The sequence below is a fragment of the Penaeus chinensis genome, chromosome 17, assembly GCF_019202785.1.
Source record: "Penaeus chinensis breed Huanghai No. 1 chromosome 17, ASM1920278v2, whole genome shotgun sequence".
Taxonomy (NCBI): domain Eukaryota; kingdom Metazoa; phylum Arthropoda; class Malacostraca; order Decapoda; family Penaeidae; genus Penaeus; species Penaeus chinensis.
Genome location: NC_061835.1, coordinates 2,275,287 through 2,297,786, shown reverse-complemented (window position 1 = coordinate 2,297,786; position 22,500 = coordinate 2,275,287). Strand labels below are relative to the sequence as shown.

The 22,500-nt window shown below is 43.7% G+C and overlaps 1 protein-coding gene across 1 annotated transcript in view; it reads right to left on the bottom strand.

The window, feature by feature from the left end:
• LOC125033966 overlaps positions 1 to 22,500 on the bottom strand; it is an 87,399-nt gene that overhangs the window by 13,337 nt on the left and 51,562 nt on the right. The window contains exons 5-38 of the mRNA XM_047625569.1: positions 21,747 to 21,901; positions 20,966 to 21,093; positions 19,452 to 19,649; positions 18,528 to 18,724; positions 16,957 to 17,068; positions 16,564 to 16,745; positions 13,863 to 13,990; positions 13,422 to 13,504; positions 12,911 to 13,087; positions 12,285 to 12,520; positions 11,587 to 11,705; positions 11,212 to 11,341; positions 10,684 to 10,805; positions 9,848 to 9,975; positions 9,388 to 9,621; positions 8,477 to 8,667; positions 8,105 to 8,241; positions 7,728 to 7,861; positions 7,403 to 7,552; positions 7,085 to 7,287; positions 6,810 to 6,922; positions 6,359 to 6,636; positions 5,979 to 6,184; positions 5,140 to 5,270; positions 4,593 to 4,717; positions 3,828 to 3,998; positions 3,426 to 3,610; positions 2,947 to 3,121; positions 2,577 to 2,678; positions 2,257 to 2,448; positions 1,891 to 2,069; positions 1,205 to 1,341; positions 423 to 550; positions 74 to 280 (exon numbers count right to left, since the gene is read on the bottom strand). Coding sequence (XP_047481525.1) covers positions 74 to 280; positions 423 to 550; positions 1,205 to 1,341; positions 1,891 to 2,069; positions 2,257 to 2,448; positions 2,577 to 2,678; positions 2,947 to 3,121; positions 3,426 to 3,610; positions 3,828 to 3,998; positions 4,593 to 4,717; positions 5,140 to 5,270; positions 5,979 to 6,184; positions 6,359 to 6,636; positions 6,810 to 6,922; positions 7,085 to 7,287; positions 7,403 to 7,552; positions 7,728 to 7,861; positions 8,105 to 8,241; positions 8,477 to 8,667; positions 9,388 to 9,621; positions 9,848 to 9,975; positions 10,684 to 10,805; positions 11,212 to 11,341; positions 11,587 to 11,705; positions 12,285 to 12,520; positions 12,911 to 13,087; positions 13,422 to 13,504; positions 13,863 to 13,990; positions 16,564 to 16,745; positions 16,957 to 17,068; positions 18,528 to 18,724; positions 19,452 to 19,649; positions 20,966 to 21,093; positions 21,747 to 21,901 — 5,473 coding nt within the window. The remainder of the gene's footprint in view (positions 1 to 73; positions 281 to 422; positions 551 to 1,204; positions 1,342 to 1,890; positions 2,070 to 2,256; positions 2,449 to 2,576; positions 2,679 to 2,946; positions 3,122 to 3,425; positions 3,611 to 3,827; positions 3,999 to 4,592; positions 4,718 to 5,139; positions 5,271 to 5,978; positions 6,185 to 6,358; positions 6,637 to 6,809; positions 6,923 to 7,084; positions 7,288 to 7,402; positions 7,553 to 7,727; positions 7,862 to 8,104; positions 8,242 to 8,476; positions 8,668 to 9,387; positions 9,622 to 9,847; positions 9,976 to 10,683; positions 10,806 to 11,211; positions 11,342 to 11,586; positions 11,706 to 12,284; positions 12,521 to 12,910; positions 13,088 to 13,421; positions 13,505 to 13,862; positions 13,991 to 16,563; positions 16,746 to 16,956; positions 17,069 to 18,527; positions 18,725 to 19,451; positions 19,650 to 20,965; positions 21,094 to 21,746; positions 21,902 to 22,500) is intronic.

Sequence of the window (22,500 nt, the reverse complement as noted above, 5' to 3'; positions counted from 1 at the left end):
TAGAAAGACCCGAGCCTTATGTCATTTTTGTTCGTCCAGAAGATAAAAGGGACAGCCATCCATGCAAACTTACGATGCCGTCCACGATGGGCGTCGTGTTGAAGAGGGGCGCAAGGTCGTTCTGGAGGTCGCCGAAGTTCGTGGTGCACAGGAGCTCTTGGACGGTCTGCCACCTCGCTTCACTCAGGCTCGGGTGCAACAGGTATTCCTTAACATCACCTTTACACATGTTTTCATACTGCTCCATCGGGGGAACACCTGATAGCAGGCCATAGTACATCTGGAAAAGGAATTGGGCAACATATATCACAGGGACTTGGTGTTCTTAAATATTCTTACGTGATACTAAAAAACACTATTCGCCCTGGAAACCTCACTCTTTTTTTTTATTTGTCAACAGAAAGAGCCCACAGCCATCTTACTTTACACTCCGGGAACCACAGAGCGAGAGCCACGAGATCGGCCAGCATCGGCACCACCTTCTGCTGCAGATTCGTCACAGAACCCAAACCTTTCGTAAACACGTCCAAGTCGAGCTCCCCGGTGTTTTCTGTGGAGGGATATATTTTCCTAAAGCAAATTTCAAATGCAGATAAACACCAGAGGGAATAGGAATGGAAACATCAGGCTTAGTATATATTAAACACTTTTAGAGTAGTTTATAAGCATATCATAGTCAGAAACAGTAAGAAGGCCTAATATAATACACTGCAAAGCGTATGTTAAACCTTGCCATGAATAGCTAAATGGTAGAACATTAATTTTCAAAACTAACAAGACGGAATATGGACTGAAAATACCAAAAGCATTAGATAGTATATGCAAAAGCTAACATAAATATAAATTATAATATGTATATTAACTAATCTATACTATGGTAGTGTTTTGTTCTTACTAAGCAGATCTACGAAACCTGAGCTGCTACCAAGAATGTTTTGGCTAAATGGCCTTCAAACATAAAAAATATCGTAATAAAATACAGGACAATTTTGATTACGGCATATCAGTCTTGTTTTTGGAGAGGAATAAAAATCATATAGGAACAATATGGAATACTCAGATTGGTGGTTTTATTTTCATGATTGCAAGTAAAATATTTATCCGGAACTCTGCATATATTAGAACTTAACTAACTGGACCTTTCCCGATAAAAGTTGATTATCCCCTGATATAGACAATGACCAAAGGAATCAGTCAGACATACCATCGACGGCGGCGACGAAGCGGGAAGCGAGGTTGAACACCAGCCCGGCAGCAGGGACGATGTACTGCTGGTCCAGACGAAGCCGCGCCGCGTCCAGCCCAAGGCCGGCCAACAGCACGACCACATCCTGGATGGTTCTGAAGAGGCAGAGGGGAGATGTGTAAGATGGGTAAAGGAGAGGGAGAGGGAATGGGAGGGAAGGAAGGAAGGAGAAAGGAGAGGGAGAGACAGAAGGAGAGAGAGAGGGAGAGCATGAGAGAGGAAGAAAGGGAGAGGGAAAGGGAAAGAGAGGAGGGGAGGGGAAGAAGAAGAAGAAGAAGAAGAAGAAGAAGAAGAAGAAGAAGAGGAAGCAGAAGAAGAAGAAGAAGAAGAAGAAGAAGAGGAAGCAGAAGAAGAAGAAGAAGAAGGAGAGAGAGAGAGAGAGAGAGAGAGAGAGAGAGAGAGAGAGAGAGAGAGAGAGAGAGAGAGAGAGAGAGAGAGAGAGAGAGAGAGAACTGAACTAGACCCACATAACTAGAAGGACTACCAAGTCTGATTTTGACTTTGTGAACTTAGTAGTAGTAGATCAGTTTGATCCAGTTGCCGTGTTGCCTGTGTTTAAGAACCATAATTTTACTGTAACATACATTTTCAGTCAATCGAAAATCTTATTACGGAAGTAATAATACCCAAATATCATCACTCACGTTTCTTTTTGGTAATGTTCCAGCATGAGCAAGACCTTCTCCCAGCTCTGCCTTTGGAGCCAGAGGGGGAGCTGTACGTCACCCTCCAAGAACCTTCCCTGGGCGATCTTCACGACGTCCCAGGCCACGTGGTCGACGAGGAGCCCCAGGGTAGCTGCGTCGACTTCCATAGTGACGTTCTGTGAATAAGGAAAATGGCACGTCCAACAACTAATAGTTTCCTGATATCATGTCCGCTTGTTGAAATCAATTGGCCATAGTGAGCAAATTGATTAAAGTTACACTACTCTTTTCCAATAACAATCCATAGCGCTAAAATGAAATGGGAAAATTAATTAAAGATACTGAAGTGACAGAGTTAGTTACCGCAATGACAGGGGGAGTACTGGGAATAAGCTGAGATTGCAGAAGCGATAACTGCTGAGTGTCACACACGAACTGGAACACCTCCCTCAGCAGGGCAGCGCTTTCGTTCTTCATGAGGTCTCGGTGGCCGTCCAGCAGGAAAAAAAGCAGGTTGCAAGGCGTGTCACTGCCCAGCAGTATGACTTGAGACATCTGCAAGACGTGAGTGTGTGTTGGATATATTCTGACAGAAGTCGAAGATGATGCGTTTAAACAGACAATCGAATAAAATCAAGGAGATTGTTTTTTCTATATATTAAATAATTATATTGATATCTTACCACAGTGAAGTTTCCGTAGAACATGCCATGTTCGTAGAAGAAGTCGGGAAGTTTCTCTACTAAGTCGAAGAATTTGACCACCACAGGTTTGTCCACGTATACCTAGGAAACACATATGTGAAAGATATTGGGAACATTCTTCAACAAAGCTTAATACTATTGTTTATTCATTTGTACTCAGAATTCTTGACACTAACGCTCTTATGTTTGGAAGGTATGAATGAACAGTTTCGACCAACCACATAATTTTCCGTCATGATAATCAAACATACAAAACAGCAACATTTGCAATCATTCAAAACATTATATTCCTTCATACCTCAAATACGCCCAGACAATTTAACAAACCACAGTCGCATCTTAGACTTACCTCCCTGATGAACTGCCACATGTCACCGCCCCGAGCCAGTGCCAAGAAGAACTTGATGCCCCTCAAGTACCTCCCAGCCTCTGCCAGGACCTCTTTCAAGCCCTCCGTTTCCTCTGGGCTCAACTCGAAGCTTAGGTTCACGAGGGGCCCCAATGCGGTCGCTAGGATCATGGTGCTGTGGCGAGGAGGTAAGTCAGTAAGGAAGGTAATTGAGTAAATATATTAATAGGAATAGAATTTAAGAGGTAGTGAAAATTTGAAATCAAATGTATATGTATATACCCTTATTTATTAGCCGCACAATTTGCAGTAATTTTTCAAAGAATCAGTATACTGAAGAAATGAAATTGGTTGGAACAGAATTTAAGGGGTAATGTAAAACAGACATCAAGTGTCAATGTATATCGTAACAGCGTTAGTAATCTTTCTATTTTGTAAAGAATCTATTCATCATGAACAAGTTAAGAGACACAACTTACCTATTTTCCCACATCTCGTCCGCCGTAACATTAAACACAAGACTGTGGATGTTGAGCCACGTCTCCAGCCCCAGGTAGGTCACCGGGTCTTCGAATTTCCGAAGGAGTGATTCTTGGCTTTTCAAATCCCCCGCCAAATTCAAGCTCGCGTTGAGAACCTCTTCAAGATTTATTGGTGTGAAACCCTGTCGATAAGATGGGGTTGTATTTAGATAAATTCCAGTTCAATTATGTTTGTTTCCAAAGAGTTTAATGGCTTGTCTGAATGAATTATATACTTTTTTTCATTCGACATAGCCATGAAAAAATGATCTTGGATCGAACTGAACCTTGCTTCGACCTCTCACCGTAAATATTCGATTCATAAAACAAAACCACATCAGCATTCCCAACATTTCTCACCTGAAGGACGTCAATTTTCAAAAGCTTATTGAAGTCGCCAGCGATTGCCTGAGGGTTCACTTGGCAGACGCTGTCCTTAAAAGCTTGAAGAGACTGGCCAAATTTCTCGAGGTCCTTCTGACAGACGGAGGCCCACGAGTCTCTGCTGAGGGACTCGATCACTTTGGCCACCTTGAGGAGCAAGGAGAGAGGGGGGGGGGGGGGTGAAGGGGGCTGCTTTAAGTCAGGATAAGAGGTCATGCTTCTTTTTTTTTTTTTGAGATTTGAATGACGGAGAGAGAAATCTGAGCGTTTTGCTTATTCCCAACCTTATTAGTAGTTTTTTTTTTTTCGAACCTTGAATTTAGTGTATATCATCTGACAGCAGTTTGTGTTATATAAATGAAAATGCTAGGTCATATTGTCTGTCCAAAACTATATTATCTGGATTTTCTACAAGAAATTAACCAGGGGAGGAAATATAGGACAGATATGCCACATCGAGTAAAATCATATTGTATATTGCATATATTCATCATTTCATATCTTTTTGTAACCTCCAGTATTCTCCTGGTATAATTTACCTAAGTTATTATCTAAAAAAAAAAAAAAAAAATCGCTTTTGTTCCCTCGTGAATTTTGGCTTGGAAATATTCCACAACTTCAAAATAAAGCAAAAAAGACAGAATAAAAATAATTATTACGAAATTAATTATCTGTCTTAAAAAAAATGGAACCAAACTCTGCACTGAATCTGAACCAGAGTGCCACGCCCTCTTCGCGCACCTCCTTGGGCTCCTGTGCCACGGCGACCACCACGTCCCTCAGGGCATACGGCAGCTGTGACGTCATCGCCTCCGCAAGACTTCGCAGCGTTGAAGTCCCGTCCAGAAGATCCCGGATGTTGTCAGCTGTTTGCGGATTATCGTCATTATTATCTTTATTACTATTTCTGTTAAAAGTAGTTATTGTGGTATCGGTAGTATGTTTATCATTGTTGCCATTACTGTCATTATCATTATCATTATTACTATTATTATTATTATTATCATTGTTAGTTGTGATGGTGGTTGTGGTGAATGCTGATGATTGTGATGTGGTGATGGTGAAGGATATGATTTTGTTGATAATAATAATGATGATTATTAATGATAATAATGATAATAGTAGTGGTTATGGTCATGCAGTGATGCCAGCAATGATGACAATAAATGAAGACACCAGAAAACAACAATAATGATCAACAAATAACGATAACAATAATAACAGCAACAACGAAAACCAAAACAAATCCGAGAACCTCCTTTGACCCCGCGGCCTCTCCCTTCCTTACCGAGCAAGAACCGGCCGAGGGCGACCTTCAAGGACACGGCCCTGATGACGTGAGAGCGGGCGTTGGGGTCCGTGGCGCCCTCCAGCCCTCTCAGCAGCATCTCCAGCGGGGGCATCAGGTCCGATAACGTGCTGCGGAGATGAATGATGCTTGGTGTTAAGATGAGGGTGAGAAGAGATGCTGTTGTTAGGAGGGTGTGTGGGGAGGGGAAGTGGGAGGGAGAGAAGGGTGTGAGAGAGAAGGGGGAGGGGGGGAAGGAGTGAGGGAAGGATGAAGGGAAAGAAGGAGGAGGGAGGAAGGGAGGGAGAGAAGAAAGAAGGACAATGGGAGAAAGTTTGGAGGAGGGGAGTGAGAGAGAAAGAAAAGAGGTAGGTGAGAGGTACAGGATGGGATTGAAAAGAAAAAGAGAGAGAGAGAGAAAGAGAGAGCAGATGAGATAAAAGAGAGGGATGGAGGGGGAAGGAAGAGAGGGAAAATTGGAAAAAGGAGAGAGGAGGGAAGGAGAGCAGAAGGGAGGGACGGGGGGGGAATAGAGAGAGATAGGGAAGGAATGAAGAAAGAAGGGAGGGAGGGAGGGAGGGAAAGGGAGAGGGAGAGGGAGAGGAGAGAGAGAGAGAGAGAGAGAGAGAGAGAGAGAGAGAGAGAGAGAGAGAGAGAGAGAGAGAGAGAGAGAGAGAGAGAGAGTGAGAGAGAGAGAGAGCGCGGAGGGAAATAAAAATCGGGGTAGACTGTAAGACAGGAACAGACATAAAGACTCAGACTGCTAAAAAAAAAAAAAAAAAAAAAAAAAAATTATTCATATTTTCACTTAAGAACAATAACGTTAAGAAAAACTATACCTGTTTTCCTTCCTCGCTTGAATTCTCGTCAAGAGTTCCTCCCAGTTTCCCCAACTCAGATACGACTGCAGTTGGAGCAAGAAATCGGACATCAACGACTGACCCGCTCCCTCCAGGACGGCGCGCAGGCGATCGAACACTTCTTGGCCAAGGTCGTAGATTCCCTTGGTCACCGATTGTTGGTTATTACGTCCTCTGTCAGTCTCCTGAAGCAGGCGGGAGGAGGTGAGGCGAAATATAATAGCCAGTTGGGTGGATAAGCAATAGTATTACACGAATAGAAGAGCAGAAAAGGTGAACATAAGAGAAAATGTCATCAGCATATCATATCTACAAACATGTGATTAGAACCACAGGAACACAGACTACTGCCAACTTACTAAATCCCTCAACAGCTGACTCATCTGCAGCCAGTCTTCCGCGGCGAGATCCGAGACCAGCTGGCAGAGAGTCCCAATTGTTTCTAGGAAATTTCCAGTCCCTCCCGATGGCTCCTGGAGGTTAGAGGCCGAGGAACAAACTTCTGGCAGAGTGAGGTTGACGAGGCCGGGGTTGAGCATGAGGTTATGGTGAAGTCCGTCGAGAAGGTCTATCCAGGTGGTATTGAGGAGGTGGTGGAGGTTCAGCAGAGGTTCGGGGATTAACGAGCTTACGTTTTCTGCAACATATTGCGAGTTACGTGAAATGCATCTGGATTCTTTTCTAAACACTAATTGCAAAATAAAGGGACTAATTAATAACTGCTCATGATCACTTACAATTTAAGTCAGAAAAATATCACAATATATCAATCACTTAGCAAAGAGCACAAAAAAGTGGCCGATAGTGCACCTGGCGAGGCGGGCAGCCACTGCAGGATGTACGTGAGAACGACGCCAGCCTTCCTTGCCACCTCAGACATGTTCTTATTCTCCAACACAGCCGCGTCTGCAGCCTTCCAGAGCCTAGTAAAAGACGAGGAAAAAATATGACTTTGATAATAAGAGCAACAAAACGAAGGCAAATTGAAGTAATGTGCAACATTGAAATACTTTACAGACGACTAAGGCCTCTTAGTTAATAGGAATATAATGGTTTACCATAAACCAGAAGTACGCTTAACTAACCATTGCTTCTGCAGGTCAAGGAGTCCCGCCTTGAACACCTCCAGTTCCGCCATGGAAGCGTTAAAGAAGGCCTTCACCAAACCCAAGTCCAAGAGGCGGCTCACATCAAAGGCCCGCAGACGGTCCACCATCAGAGCTACACTATCAAGCACGTCCTTCGTCTCCACCTGCGGGACGACTCCATTCGGGTTCGCGAAGTTCTCCTGAAGATGTGCAAGAATTGGCATTAGTTTCAGCAACGACAGGGCTTCTCCAAGTAGGAATCGCACGCTAAAGGACGCCCGCCGAGTATCCAAGAAAACATCACACAGGTCTTACCACGGCTGTAGTGAAGATGGCGGTGAGGTTTGAATACATCACTGGCGGCTGTGGGTTGTCAAGCAGGAAACACACGAGCTGGACGATGCTGCTCACACCCTTGCTCCTGTTGCACATCCCGCCCACCCACTCGAAGTCGACTTTATTGTCCTGCGAAAACGGTGAGAAAAAACAACATTAGATATTATGCTACGGGAACAGAACCCCCTAATACGTCGTCACAAACAAAAGCACAAACACGGGAGCAAATTATTTTTATCATCATCGTCTCTTGGACATGTTTGCCTCTTGTGCTTGTTTGCCTGAAGTAATACGCGACACCCACCAAAAGGACTGACATGGCGAGGGAAGTAATTTCGTCCACCAGGAAGGAGGCAGTGCCGGCGGGATCCTCCTGGAGAAGGACGAGCGGAGGATAGTCGTCCGGAACACCGAGAATCGCACCGAGAGTCACTTTAGCTGCAGGACAATGAGTTTATTGCAACAAAGGTAGGAAATGTATAAATGAGAAGGATTGATTATATTTCATTATAAAATTATTCATTTTCCAGTCATATCTCTTAAAAAGTGCATTTCATTATGTGAAATAATCTCACGTTTATATTCTTAATGTCAATATATGGTCATGAATCAAAACACATAATCCTATGGCTATGAATCAATTAAAGGATTCTTTATATCACATAAGACATGAGCTAGAACCTTCAAGCATCGCCGTGAGCTCCCTCGCGATGGCCTGCGCATGGAACATTCCCAGGCGGATGCTGCTCACTGCGGCGGCCGTCCGGGAGTCCGCAGCCAGGTGCAGCAGGGCCTTGTCCAGCAGGCCCACCAAAACGCTGCAGGCGAAAGACATTACATGAAGTCGTGTTTAATTATACACACACACACACATACATATGCACAGACACATAGATACACACAGTGATGACAAATTAATACCATTTCTGCGCAAATGGTGCATGACAACAATTTAGTACCTTACTTTTTTCTTTCGCGTTCTGGGAGAAACAATTAAAGGAAAATGCACTGGCAGTAGGCCTATACAAAAAAAAAAAGCATCCCGGGCCTAACCTGCCAGTATCCTCTCGAGGAAAATTCCCAACGAAAGAATCGGCGAACTCCTGCTGAAGAGAAACTCCTCCGGGCGTGGTCACCTCCTGAAGCAGCTGGCTCAGATCCAGAGACATGACCAGATCGGGGAGGGTCTGCAGGAGCTCGATGGTGCCGCTGATCTCGATGGAACCTGGTCTCATGTCCTCCACCTGGCAGCAAATGACAGGGAGGTGAATGGGTACATCGGGGTCCTCAGTGGGAATATCGGGGTCCAAGAAGGGTACAGCAGAGTCCTAAGGGGGGAAATCGGGGTCGGAAGGGGGTCCTGGAGCCAAAGGGAGCCAGGGAATGTTTTGGGAATTCAACAAAGGTGCTTCATTCCACCCTCTTTTCCTCTTTCATGCCTTTCCTCTTTTTTGGTCTTAAAACGCATAAAACGTAATTAGATAAAACTGGATGACTAAGAAGAAGGTAAAGGGACGCGATAACGGTCTTATGCCCGCTGATAAAATTCCTCTTAGGCGCACCGCTGAGAACTCTATTGTCACGGCTTTCTCTTGGTAATCTCAGTATGGGTTTAAAATGTTCATGGTATCCTCGAGGTATCTTTACATTTTGCTATGTAAAAGAATCGTTTGTAAAATTATCTGTATCTGTTTGTGCCTATTTTTATCAAGGGAAGAGAATGTTCGAGAACTTCTTTTAGTGAATACCACATAACTCATAAAAAGCATAAACATGATATAACAGTGTTAAAATAGAAATACTGCCATTGTGGCGTTTGGCTTCGTCTGATGAGAAACTCTTGGCGAGTGCGAAACATTACGTTCGTTTTCAGTTCACTTTGTGGCAGTATTTCTTTTTCAACTTTCTGGACACGTTACAATGTTTGTCTTTGACTTCATGCATCAGCGTGTTAGTCCACTCACCAAAGCTCTGACGCTATTCGTCAATTTAGCATCCGAAGCGACCTCACTGACGACGGCGCTGTAGTTGTGGCAGAGGTAGTCCTCGACCTTCCTGACCTCGGCCTTGATGCGGTCAAGGGAGGCCCAGGTCGCAGGCAAGCCCTCGGAGGACGCGGGGAAGAAGGTCGCCAAGGATGTCTCGCCGCAGGGGTACGTCCGCCAGGCTGTCGCGTTGCTCAGGAGCGTGATGGCGCCCTGGGCACCGGAGGGCGAGAAGGGGGAGGGTGACAGGTGCAGTTGTGAGGGTGATGATAGTGGGTATGATGGTGATGATAGTTATGGTGGTGATGATGATAATAATAGTGTTGGCGATCATATCTAACAGTTAATCACATTAACAACAATATTGATAATCATAAAGATGAATACAGAATAATCCAGCGACTCCTTATTCCATCCTTTATCGCTTCCACCCCATTACCTGCGGGACCCCCTCGAGCAGCCAGAGGTAAGGCAGAGCGAGAAGCCTGGGCAGGATCCCCGCTTGCCTCAGCAGACCGGCAGAGTAAGGCAGACTGCGCTGCATCTCCCCCCACAGCGACGACGTATCTGCAGCAAAGGAGGTTTGGCATGGTCTTAAATGGTCAGATTTAGGCACATGAAAGCGAGTACCCAGGCACGCGCGCATACGCATACGCACACGCACACACACATACACACACATACACACACATACACACACGCAGACAAAGACAGAGAGGCAGAGAGATAGATAGATAGAGAGAGAGAGAGAGAGAGAGAGAGAGAGAGAGAGAGAGAGAGAGAGAGAGAGAGAGAGAGAGAGAGAGAGAGAGAGACAAAGACAGAGAGGCAGAGAGAGAGAGAGAGAGAGAGAGAGAGAGAGAGAGAGAGAGAGAGAGAGAGAGAGAGAGAGAGAGAGAGAGAGAGAGAGAGAGAGAGAGAGAGAGAGAGAGAGAGAGAGAGAGAGAGAGAGAGAGAGAGAGAGAGAGAGAGGGAGAGAGAGGGAGAGAGAGAGAGAGAGAGAGAGAGAGAGAGAGAGAGAGAGAGAGAGAGAGAGAGAGAGAGAGAGAGAGAGAGAGAGAGAGAGGGAGAGAGTCAGCATTAAAATTTCCTTTACGTTCGGATCAGCAAACATCACAACTTAACAATACTGAAACACAACATTAACATCATATAACAGAAATAATACACAAAATAGCACGGTACTTTATAAAAAAAATAAAAAAATCCTACCACTGCAAAAAGAAAGAAATAGAAGAATAGAAAAAGAAAATAGAAGAAAAAAATAGAACGAACCTTTGATCTTAGTGAGAAGAGCTTGGCTTGCGTTGAGTACCTGCACGATCTGCGGTACAGGCGCAGGTACACTTATGGTGTTGTTTTCCATGAAGTCGAGGATGCTTTGTACCACGTCCAATCTGTCCAGGATTAATGAACATGAGTTGTGTGTGTGTGTGTGTGTGTGTGTGTGTGTGTGTGTGTGTGTGTGTGTGTGTGTGTGTGTGTGTGTGTGTGTGTGTGTGTGTGTGTGTGTGTGTGTGTGTGTGTACGTGGTGGGGGGGGGGGGTGAGTCCCTGTGGTTTTGTGTGCATGTTTCGGGGGATGTCATGTGTGGTGTATATGTTGAGGTATGTTGTGTTGTGTTACGTTGGTATTACATTGTGTAGCATTGCTAAATGTGTTTGTGAGTTTGTATTACATATCCTATGTGTCCGTATTGTGTTTGCGTTGGTTTGGCTTGTATGAGCATGCATTATTTACACACAAAGCTTTACAGAATCATAACGTACACATCCGCATAAAAATATCCAAAATTCAACTCACACAGCAGTCGGCAAGACCTTCTGGAGGAGACCTTCCACAGCAGGATGGAGTACAAGGTCAATGACCTTCCACGGGGAGGAGGTCACCTCGATCAGCTGAATCATGACCTCCACTACAGACGAGGTCGCATCTGAAGAGGAGGAAGGAAGGTGAATGCTACAGGTGTGATTTTATCAATTAATTTAATTCATGGAGACAATTCTATCAACATAGGTGGTTTATTGTTAAACTTAATAGTAGCAAAAATGAAAGTTATTTCTAAAATAAAAAAAACGTATTCAGCGTCAGCTAATGAGAACTCTCTCCTCTCCTCTCATACTGCATTTTGCAATTACTAGTTTCTTCTTTCCTGAGAGTGGAAGCACCTATCTTTACCTGCAACGTGCATCATGGTGTTCGGGTCGAGGAGGACCTTGATGTGGTGCGGCAGCGAGGGGAAGGAAGTCCCATTTTTCTCGAGTTCAGACTTCAGAAGGTCGGAGGAGGCTGTTAACCTGTAATGGGATGGGTGGACATTAGATCTAAAAAGCAGGCTAGATGGAGTGTAAGGGCGGTGTGTTGCGTAGGTATTAAAGGGTATGTCGATAGAAGTACAAGAATATGAATATGCATAAGTGTACGCAGGTACCCACGTACCCACACAAACACACATACACACACACTCAAACACACAAACACACGCGCATACACACACACACACACATACACACACACACACACACACACACACACACACACACACACACACACACACACTCACACACACACTCAAACACACAAACACACGCGCACACACACACACACACACACACACACACACACTCAAACACACAAACACACGCGCACACACACACACACACACACACACACACACACACACACACTCAAACACACAAACACACGCGCACACACACACACACACACACACACACACACACACACACACACACACACATACACACACACACACACACACACACACACACACACACACACACACACACACACACACACACACACACACACACACACGCATACACACACATACGCACACACGCCCACAGGAAACCCACACATTCTTGAGCAGGCGTCGGGTCATCCTGGCGGCATCCTTCAGCTCCTGGATGACCTCTGGGGGCGTGGCGGGCATCTCAGACTGCGCGGCGCCGAGGTCCCCCAGTGACCTCTTCCTCCTGAGTGACGTAATGTATGACGTCATCATGGCATTGAGGGTTTGACTGGCCTCATAGGATTTCCAGAAGACCTCAACGACGGCGGTTCCGTTTATCGAGGATTTAGGGAGCTCATTCTAAAATTGGGAAGAGAAAAATTAAGATGATGCATTTTACTATTTAGATTAGTTTATGAGTTAGTTTATTTATGACTTAACTTATTTTTTTTTCCTTTTTTAGTTTATTGTTTTGTGAACACGAGTGTATTTATGCATAAACTTCGATCAGTGAATTATATTGCAACTTCAGCTAAAATCTCCACTTAGCATTGTCTGCTTTGTTAGCACTTTTGGATTTTTCATTAATGATGAATGATGGATTTCAATTATTAAATTCCTTTTCCAAAAGTGGTGATCGTTTTTTATGATACATTTCTCTCACGTTTTCCCACCATCCTTGCTCCTCAGATCCCCATTCGTATCAAAATGGCGCAAACAAGCGTCTGGTATCCGAAATCCTGCATTTACCTTTATGAAGTCCTGATTAAAATACGAGTGGATGAGGTCCCTTAATTCCTGCAGCTTGTTACGCCCCGAGTCAGTGCACATCTGCGCGGAGAGGCTCTGCCAGCCCTCGTCCGACAGGTCAGCCCAGGACTCTCGGCTGCACACCCACGTCGCCAGGCTGTTCTCCGATATCAGTTTCTGAAAAAAAAGAGAACTGTAATGTGCTTTCTGTGTGTTAGCGAGTGGATGCAAGCAAACGCCGAGATGATTATAACTGAACATATCAAATAAACGCATATAATCATGATCTTAACTTAACACATGAAACACACAAACCCTGTAATGACTTACCACATCAGATTACCTGATTACCTTCAACATAACACATCAAGTAAACAGACTCTAATAATTCCAACCTAACGCATGGAATCAACAAACACTATAACGATTTCAGCGCATCAGACAAGCAAACGCAGTTAATACCTTTAATTTATATTTTACCTAATGTTACGGTTTACAAGAGGAGTCTCACCTGGAGTAAAGTGTGGTTAGAGAAGGTTGCCATCAATCCATAATTCACGGCTGGGGGGTTTGATATAACCCACGGGACCAGAACTATAACAAAAACAAAACAAAACATGATGAGATCAGTTCTAGTTTATTTCCACAATGCTTATCAATAGAGACAATTTTATTAATATAGGTAGTTTTACAGTTAAACTTTATTGATACTACTGTTAAATGATTCAGCAATTAAGGTGAAACTACTAACGCCAGAGTTGTGTTTCTTATAGAGACAGTTTATAGCAACAGAAAGCAATAATGAAAACAATACCTCCACAATGCATTTTTCTTTTCTAAGCAGAACATACATAATAAAAAAAAAACTACGCTAAATCCATCTGCCTGCGTACACTACCTGTCATCTTCGTCCCAATAAATCACGAAAATAAACACACATCAAACTACATACTACTGGTAGCTCGGGTCGCGTTGGTGTAGAGCGCGGCGATCAACTGCGCAGAGGCGAGCGCACTGACCACGTGGCTCTGCGCTTCAGCCGGAAGGCGCTGCAGGGCGTCGGCCAAGGCGCCGCCCAGGCTGAGGGGACACGAATACCATTTCAGTATGCAGGATCCAAGGGAAAAGGGGGTCATCAGGATTTTCATGGTGGTGGTGGTGTAATGATGATGATGATGGTGATGGTGATGATGATGATGGTGATTGTGATGGTGGTGGTGATGATGATGATGGTGATTGTGATGGTGGTGGTGATAATGATGATGGTGATGGTAATGGTGGTGGTGGTGATGATGATGGTGATGATGGTGATGATGATGGTGGTTATGGTGATTGTGATGGTGGTGGTGATGATGGTGATGATGATGATGGTGATTGTGATGGTGGTGGTGATGATGATGATGGTGATTGTGATGGTGGTGGTGATAATGATGATGGTGATGGTAATGGTGGTGGTGGTGATGATGATGGTGATGATGATGGTGGTTATGGTGATTGTGATGGTGGTGGTGATGATGGTGATGATGATGATGGTGATGATGATGATGGTGATGATGATGGTGATGATGATGATGATGGTGATGATGATGATGGTGATGATGATGATGATGATGGTGATGATGATGATGATGATGGTGATGATGATGGTGATGATGATGATGGTGATAATGATGATGGTGATGATGATGGTGATGATGATGATGGTGATGATGATGGTGGTTATGGTGATTGTGATGGTGGTGGTGATGATGGTGATGATGATGATGGTGATGATGATGATGGTGATGATGATGATGATGGTGATGATGATGATGATGGTGATGATGATGATGGTGATGATGATGATGATGATGGTGATGATGATGATGATGATGGTGATGATGATGGTGATGATGATGATGGTGATAATGATGATGGTGATGATGATGGTGATGATGATGGTGATGATGGTGATGATGGTGATGATGATGATGATGGTGATGATTATGGTGATGATAATGATGATGGTGATGATGATGATGGTGATGATGATGATGATGATGGTGATGATTATGGTGATGATAATGATGATGGTGATGATGATGATGGTGATGATGATGATGATGATGGTGATGATGATGATGATGATGATGGTGATGATGATGATGGTGATGATGATGATGGTGATGATGATGATGATGATGGTGATGATTATGGTGATGATAATGATGATGGTGATGATGATGATGGTGATGATGATGATGATGATGGTGATGATGATGATGATGATAATAATGATAATAACAGTAACGATAATGATAGTAATGATAATGATTATCATAAACATAACAATGATAACAATAAAAACAAGACATTAATGATAATGACGAAAATGCTTATGATAACAATTATTACTATTATCATTATCAACATTATCGTTGTTATCATTATCATTGCTATTCTTATTATCAACACTATCATCATTATTATTATTATTATTATTATTATGAGCATTAGCATTAGCATTAGCATTATTATTACCATTACTATTACTATTATCATTATTTTATTATCATTATTATTATTATCAATATCATTATTATTATTATCATCATCATCATCATCATCATCATTATCATCATTATAGTAATACCAACAAAAACAATAATAGCGATAATAACAACAGCACTAATAACTTAAAGAAAAAAATGTTAAGAACGATACGTATATTGAAAACCCTAATACAACGTTTCGGCTCACATTGTATGTTATATACAGGTTTATCACTCTCGGTCTATCCACATTATCTAAATAAAGAAGAATTTGTTTATCTTTCGATCCTAAATGTTGCATTAGGCTTTTTAGTTTACCGTTGTCTTTTCTGTAATATCTAGGTTTGGGACCAGGAACGTAAAAAATAAAAATAAGGATAATTATAATGATTAATTAGGTAAAAGAAAAAAAAATATGTTGATATCCAATAAAACCTGATAAATAAGACTGAGCTGAGTTTTTTTTATTTTTTTTTTTTATATCCATTACTGTTATTTGGATTCTAATCCCTTTAGACATTATAAGCACTATGAAGTGATTTTTAACGTTTTTGCTTATATAGAAAGACGGCATCAGCGTTACTGACGCTAAACATGAATTGGAAAGAGATGAGATTTATCTGATGCTTACAGAAACAACTACTTGAGAATATACCAAAATTCTGTGAAATGGAGTTTTAAATTGTTTTGAAAACGGCCCTTCAGACATTCCAAAGACAAATCAAGTCCTCCTCCAGCATAAAAAAATACTGCTGTTTCGTTTTGTTATAGGCCTACATCGACGATTCTCATTCTATAATAATTTCTGTAATCTGGGAACAACGACAGCTCGAGATTCTTGCAGTATCAATAAGATCGAATTACTTCAAACGTTTGGAACTCACCCAGTATTAAAATAAAGGTTGAGTTGAAAATTCATGGATGGCTTTCGTTTCGCTAAATCTAATTCCTTTCATAAAAAAATAAATAAAAAAAAAAAACTTTTCAACAGTCAAATCAGGAAAGCTTGACAGTACTAACAAGAAACAATGAAAACTCCCATAATGACTGCGGAAACACACACACACACACACACACACACACACACACACACACACACAATCCCAAAAAAGATCAACTTACCTCGTCACATTCGGTGCCTCGGGCCCCATGAAGGCGGGCAGGAGGGAGGTGGCCAACGCAAGGGCTGTCTGCGTGGTGGAGTCCTCCTTCATAGCCTCCGTCACCTCCATCACCTCATGCCCTGTGGTGTCGATCACTTCTCCTGCTTTGATCAAGATGTTTTTCCATGGGTCAGGCACGTCCTAAGGGGAGATGAAGGATTTAGATACGTGCTGGGTTATTTTTTTTCGATGTGTATTATTATTTGTGTGTGTGTGCTTGTGTTTGTGTATATATATGTGTGCCTGCGTGCGTAAGCGTACGCAAGGAGACCATTACACTACTCAAATATAAAAACACAATTATATTCCACACAGACACAACATCCTCCCGCGACCCATCAGCCCAACGTACCGTGTTCACTTCGGAGGTAAGGCTGTTCACATTCTGCAGCAACCTCACGCCGAGAGAGGTGAGTTGGGGGTCCGTCACGAAGCCCTCGAGAACGCTTATCAAGTTCTTCATGCTGGGGGGTTGGGGAAATCTGGTGTTAGTGGGCAGATCTCTTTGTCATCTTTGTCTCTTCATCTCTTTCGCTCTCTTGTCCTCGTTCTTGCTTTCTTTCTTTCTCTGTCTCTCTCTCTCTCTCTCTCTCTCTCTCTCTCTCTCTCTCTCTCTCTCTCTCTCTCTCTCTCTCTCTCTCTCTCTCTCTCTCTCTCTTACTCTCTCTCTCTCTCTCTCGTTCTCTCCCTCACTCTCTCCCCTCCTCTCCCCTCCCCCCTTCCATCCCTATTTCTCCCACTTCCCTTTGCTATTTCCACCCCCTCCCTTCCTCTCTCTCCTTCCCTCCCCCTCCCAACTCCCCTTCTCCTCTTCCTTCTCCCTCCCCCCCTTCGTCGCTCTCCTTCCCTCACCCTCACATCCCATCCCTCTCCCACCCCCACCCTTCTTCTCTCCCCTTCTCTCCCACTTCCACCGCTCTTTCACCCTTTCCCTCTCCTCTTCCTTACTCCTCCCCCCATTTCCCACCCCTCTCCTCCTTTCTCCCCTCCCATCCCTCTTTCTCCCCTTCCTTCTTCCCCCTTCCACCTCCACCCTTCTTCTCTCCCCTTAACCCCTACCCTTTCTTTCTATCCCCTCCCACCCCTCCCTTCCCCCCCTCTCCCCTTCCCTCCCCCACACGTCCTCTCTTCCTTCCCTCCCCCCCCCTTTCAATCCTTCCCTTTCCCCTTTCTTCTTCCCCACACTTGCCACCCCCTACCTATCTCTCTCCCCTCCCATCCCACCTTCTCCCATCCCCCTCTCTCTTCTCCCATCCCCCTTTCCCTTCTCCTCCCAACCCCCTTTCCCCCTCGCCCCCTCCTTCCCACCTTCTCCCATCCCCCTTTCTCCCCTCCCACCCCCTTCCCACCCTCTCCTATCCCCTTCTCTCCCCTCCTTCCCCTTTCCCACCCCCTCACATCCCCCTTCCCCACCTCCTTCCCCCTTTCCTACCCCCTCCCATCCCCCTCTCTCCCCTCCTTCCCCCTTTCCCACCCCCTCCCACCCCCTCCCTCCCTTCCTTCCCCCTTTCCCACCCTCTCCTATCCCCATCTCTCCCCTCCCACCCCTTCCTACCCCGTCCCATCCCCCTCTTTCCCCTCCCTCCCCTTTCCCATCCCCTCCCTCCCCTTTCCCACCCCCTCCCATCCCCCTTTCTCCCCTCCCACCCCCTTCCCACCCTCTCCTATCCCCCTTTCTCCCCTCCCTCCCCTTTCCCACCCCCTCCCATCCCCCTTCCCCACCTCCTTCCCCCTTTCCCACCTTCTCCCATCCCCCTCTCTCCCCTCCTTCCCCCTTTCCCACCCTCTCCTATCTCCCTCCCTCCCCTCCCTCCCCCTTCCCACCTTCTCTCATACCCCTCTCTCCCCCCAACCCCTTCCCACCTTCTCCCATCCCCCTTTCCCCCCTCCCTCCCCCCTTCCCACCCCCTCCCTTCCTCTCACCTCTCCATCGTCCAGCCCGCGTCCGTGAGTTCCGTAATAGCAGAGGTAATAGGCTCCAGGGCGTGACTAAGGCTACTGAAGGTGGAGGCGAGGGGCGCGAGGGACTCCAGACGCCCTAGGGAAGCCAGCATCGCCCCCAGCTGCTGCACGAGCGACTCTGCCTCGTAGCCTCCGATGGCTCCGAGGACGTCGGAAACCTGAAGGAGGGAAAGGGTTAAGTGGCCTCAGGAGATCGGTGGCTGTCGCTGGCGTTTCTGCGATATTTCGTGGTCGTTATTAATACTGTGTTATTACTTTTGTTGTTTTTTTCAATTACTGTTGTTGTTGTTATCCTTATTATCCTTATTATTATTGTTGTTATTATCATTGTTGTTGTTGTTGTTGTTGTCATTATTGTTGTTGTTATTGTTATTATCCTTATTATTATTATTGTTATCATTATCATCATCATTATTATTGTGTTGTTGTTATTATTCTTTGATATTATCATTATCATCAGTATTATTATCATTAGAATTATCATTATTGTTATTATCAATATTATTATTATGATTATTATCATTATGATTATTATCATTATTATTATTATATTATTGTTACTATTTTTATTATCATCATTATTATTATCATTATCATTATCATAATTAAGATTTTCATCATAATTAATTATCATTATTATTATTTTATTTACTATCATTATCATTATTGCTATCTTTATCATTATCATCAATACGGGTTTTACCCTAGTTTTGATTATGGTTATTATCATGGTTGTAATTATCATCGTGATGTTAACGAAAACTATGATGATGATGAAAAAGATTAAAATGAAGAAGGTAATGACGATAACAATAACGATGACGATGACGACGACGAAGATGATGATAATGATCGCCTGACCATACTTTCTTCTCTCTTACTCACCTTGTTAAAGAGCCCCATCGCATCCAGAGCGTCGGTAAAAACCCTCGTGATGTTGGCGGTGATGTTGGGAGAGAGGCTGCAGAGGGAGGCGGAGATGCTGGCCACGTCTTGGCTGGTGGGCGTGACGAGGAACTGCCCCAGCTGATCCGGCGAACACACCACGCTGTGGATGTCGCGGTAGCCGACCAGGGACATCACCTGGCCACGAGAGAGAGGTTATGAGTGACGGTGAGAGAGAGGTTTTGAGTGACGATGAGAGAGAGGTTATGAGTGACGATGAGAGAGAGGTTATGAGTGATGATGAGAGAGAGGTTTTGAGTGACGATGAGAGAGAGGTTATGAGTGACGGTGAGAGAGAGGTTTTGAGTGACGATGAGAGAGAGGTTTTGAGTGACGATGAGAGAGAGGTTATGAGTGACGATGAGAGAGAGGTTTTGAGTGACGATGAGAGAGAGGTTTTGAGTGACGATGAGAGAGAGGTTTTGAGTGACGATGAGAGAGAGGTTTTGAGTGACGATGAGAGAGAGGTTATGAGTGACGATGAGAGAGAGGTTTTGAGTGACGATGAGAGAGAGGTTTTGAGTGACGATGAGAGAGAGGTTATGAGTGATGATGAGAGAGTGGTTATGAGTGACGATGAGAGAGAGGTTTTGAGTGACGCGTAGAGAGAGGTTGTGAGTGATGATGAGAGAGAGGTTATGAGTGACGATGAGAGAGAGGTTGTGAGTGATGATGAGAGAGAGGTTATAAGTGACGATGAGAGAGAGGTTTTGAGTGACGCGTAGAGAGAGGTTGTGAGTGATGATGAGAGAGAGGTTATAAGATGATGAGAGAGAGGTTATGCGTGACGATGAGAGAGAGGTTTTGAGTGACGCGTAGAGAGAGGTTATGAGTGACGATGAGAGAGAGGTTATGAGTGACGATGAGAGAGAGGTTATGAGTGACGATGAGAGAGAGGTTATGAGTGACGATGAGAGAGAGGTTATGAGTGACGATGAGAGAGAGGTTATGAGTGACGATGAGAGAGGTTATGAGTGACGATGAGAGAGAGGTTATGAGTGACGATGAGAGAGAGGTTATGAGTGACGATCAGAGAGAGGTTATGCGTGACGATGAGAGAGAGGTTTTGAGTGACGCGTAGAGAGAGGTTATGAGTGACGATGAGAGAGAGGTTATGAGTGACGAAGAGAGAGGTTATGAGTGATGATGAGAGAGAGGTTATGAGTAAGGATGAGACAGAGGTTATGAGTGATGATGAGAGAGAGTTTGTCAATTATGTATGAGTTACAACAGTAACAAATAGATGAGTGACGATGAGAGAGTTAATGAGTTAAGGAGAGACGATGAGAGAGTTTTGAGTGACGATCAACGAACAATGACGAGTAACGGTAAAAAAACAAAATATACAACGGTAAAGAATGTCAGAGTAACGACAATAAACAATTCATGAATAACGATAGCAGAAAATACACCGAATAAGCACATTAGATCTGTAAATCTTAATGAGAACTCACCCTAGACATGTTAATCCTGGCGCCCAAAATGGCAGACACAACGGCAGGGTCGAAATTAAACTCCGTAACGAGCGTTTCATTGAGTTTCCCCGGGGAATGTATCACGTCGCTCACTGATAACCCGTTTTCTGTAAAGATGAAAATTCTTGAGGTTATATTTCGTGTTGCGTGTGAAATATCACCAATAAAAACTTATTAATGTGTATCTACTGTGTCATGTTTCACACAAATCATATTAAAGTGTCTATAATCATAGTGTTCTATCAAAAAGTTATGAATAACGATTACTGATTGCTTTTACTATTTGCTGTATTTAGTGGATGTATAATAATGTCAATATTTCCATTAATACTGCAGTACTATAATTATCAACCGTGTAGAAACAGAGTAATAATTACTGATTAATGATAATGATGCTGGTAATGATGATGAGGATAATAATCTTAATCATAATCGTGATCATAATGATGATGATAATGATAATAATAATTATGATAAATAATATTGATGATGATAGAGTAGTAATGTAAAAACAATAATGAGGATGATGATAAAGTAATAATGTAAAAATAATAATGAGGATGATGATAAAGTAATAATGTAAAAATAATAATGAGGATGATGATAATGATAATAAAAGAATAGCAATGATAATAATAATGACGATAATGATGATCACGACGACAATGATGATGACGGTGATAATAACGAGAATAAAGATAACGAAAATCCTAACAATAACGATAGATGCATGGGCCCGTATCCCCCGCGCACTTCCTACCCATGAGATCCCTGAGCAAAGGGTTTTTGAGCAGATCCGCGAGCATGGTGAGGCGGGAGATGCTCGTGGGGACAGACGACAGCATCCTGAGCATCCCGCCCTTGCTCTCGCCCGTAGCCTCCATCCAGGACGTGTCGTTGAGCAGGGAATTTATCCTGCGGGAAGCAACAAGTAAGATGGGGGGAAAGGGGGGGGGGGTGCTTCGACTGTGTGTGTGTTTATGTGTGTGTATATATATATACATACATATATGTCTGTATGTGTGTGTGTGTGTGTGTGTGTGTGTGTGTGTGTGTGTGTGTGTGTGTGTGTGTGTGTGTGTGTGTGTGTGTGTGTGTGTGTGTGTGTGTGTGTGTTTATGATGTATAACATCCCCCTCAAAAAACATTTCAAGAGACAAAATAACAGCTGAGAGGGAAAGCAATAAGGATATATGTATGTATATATATATATATATATATATATATATATATAATATATATATATGTGTGTGTGTGTGTGTGTGTGTGTGTGTGTGTGTGTGTGTGTGTGTGTGTGTGTATGCATAATACGAAAGGATGCAGCTAGTTTATATTTCTATTAATAACTACATATAGATACGAAAATATTAACAAAGATCTGTGTCATGCCAAATACGTGTGTGTGTGTGTGTGTGTGTGTGTGTGTGTGTGTGTGTGTGTGTGTGTGTGTGTGTGTGTGTGTGTGTGTGTTGTGTGTGTGAATATGTGTATGTATGTAAGTGTGAACGTGTGTG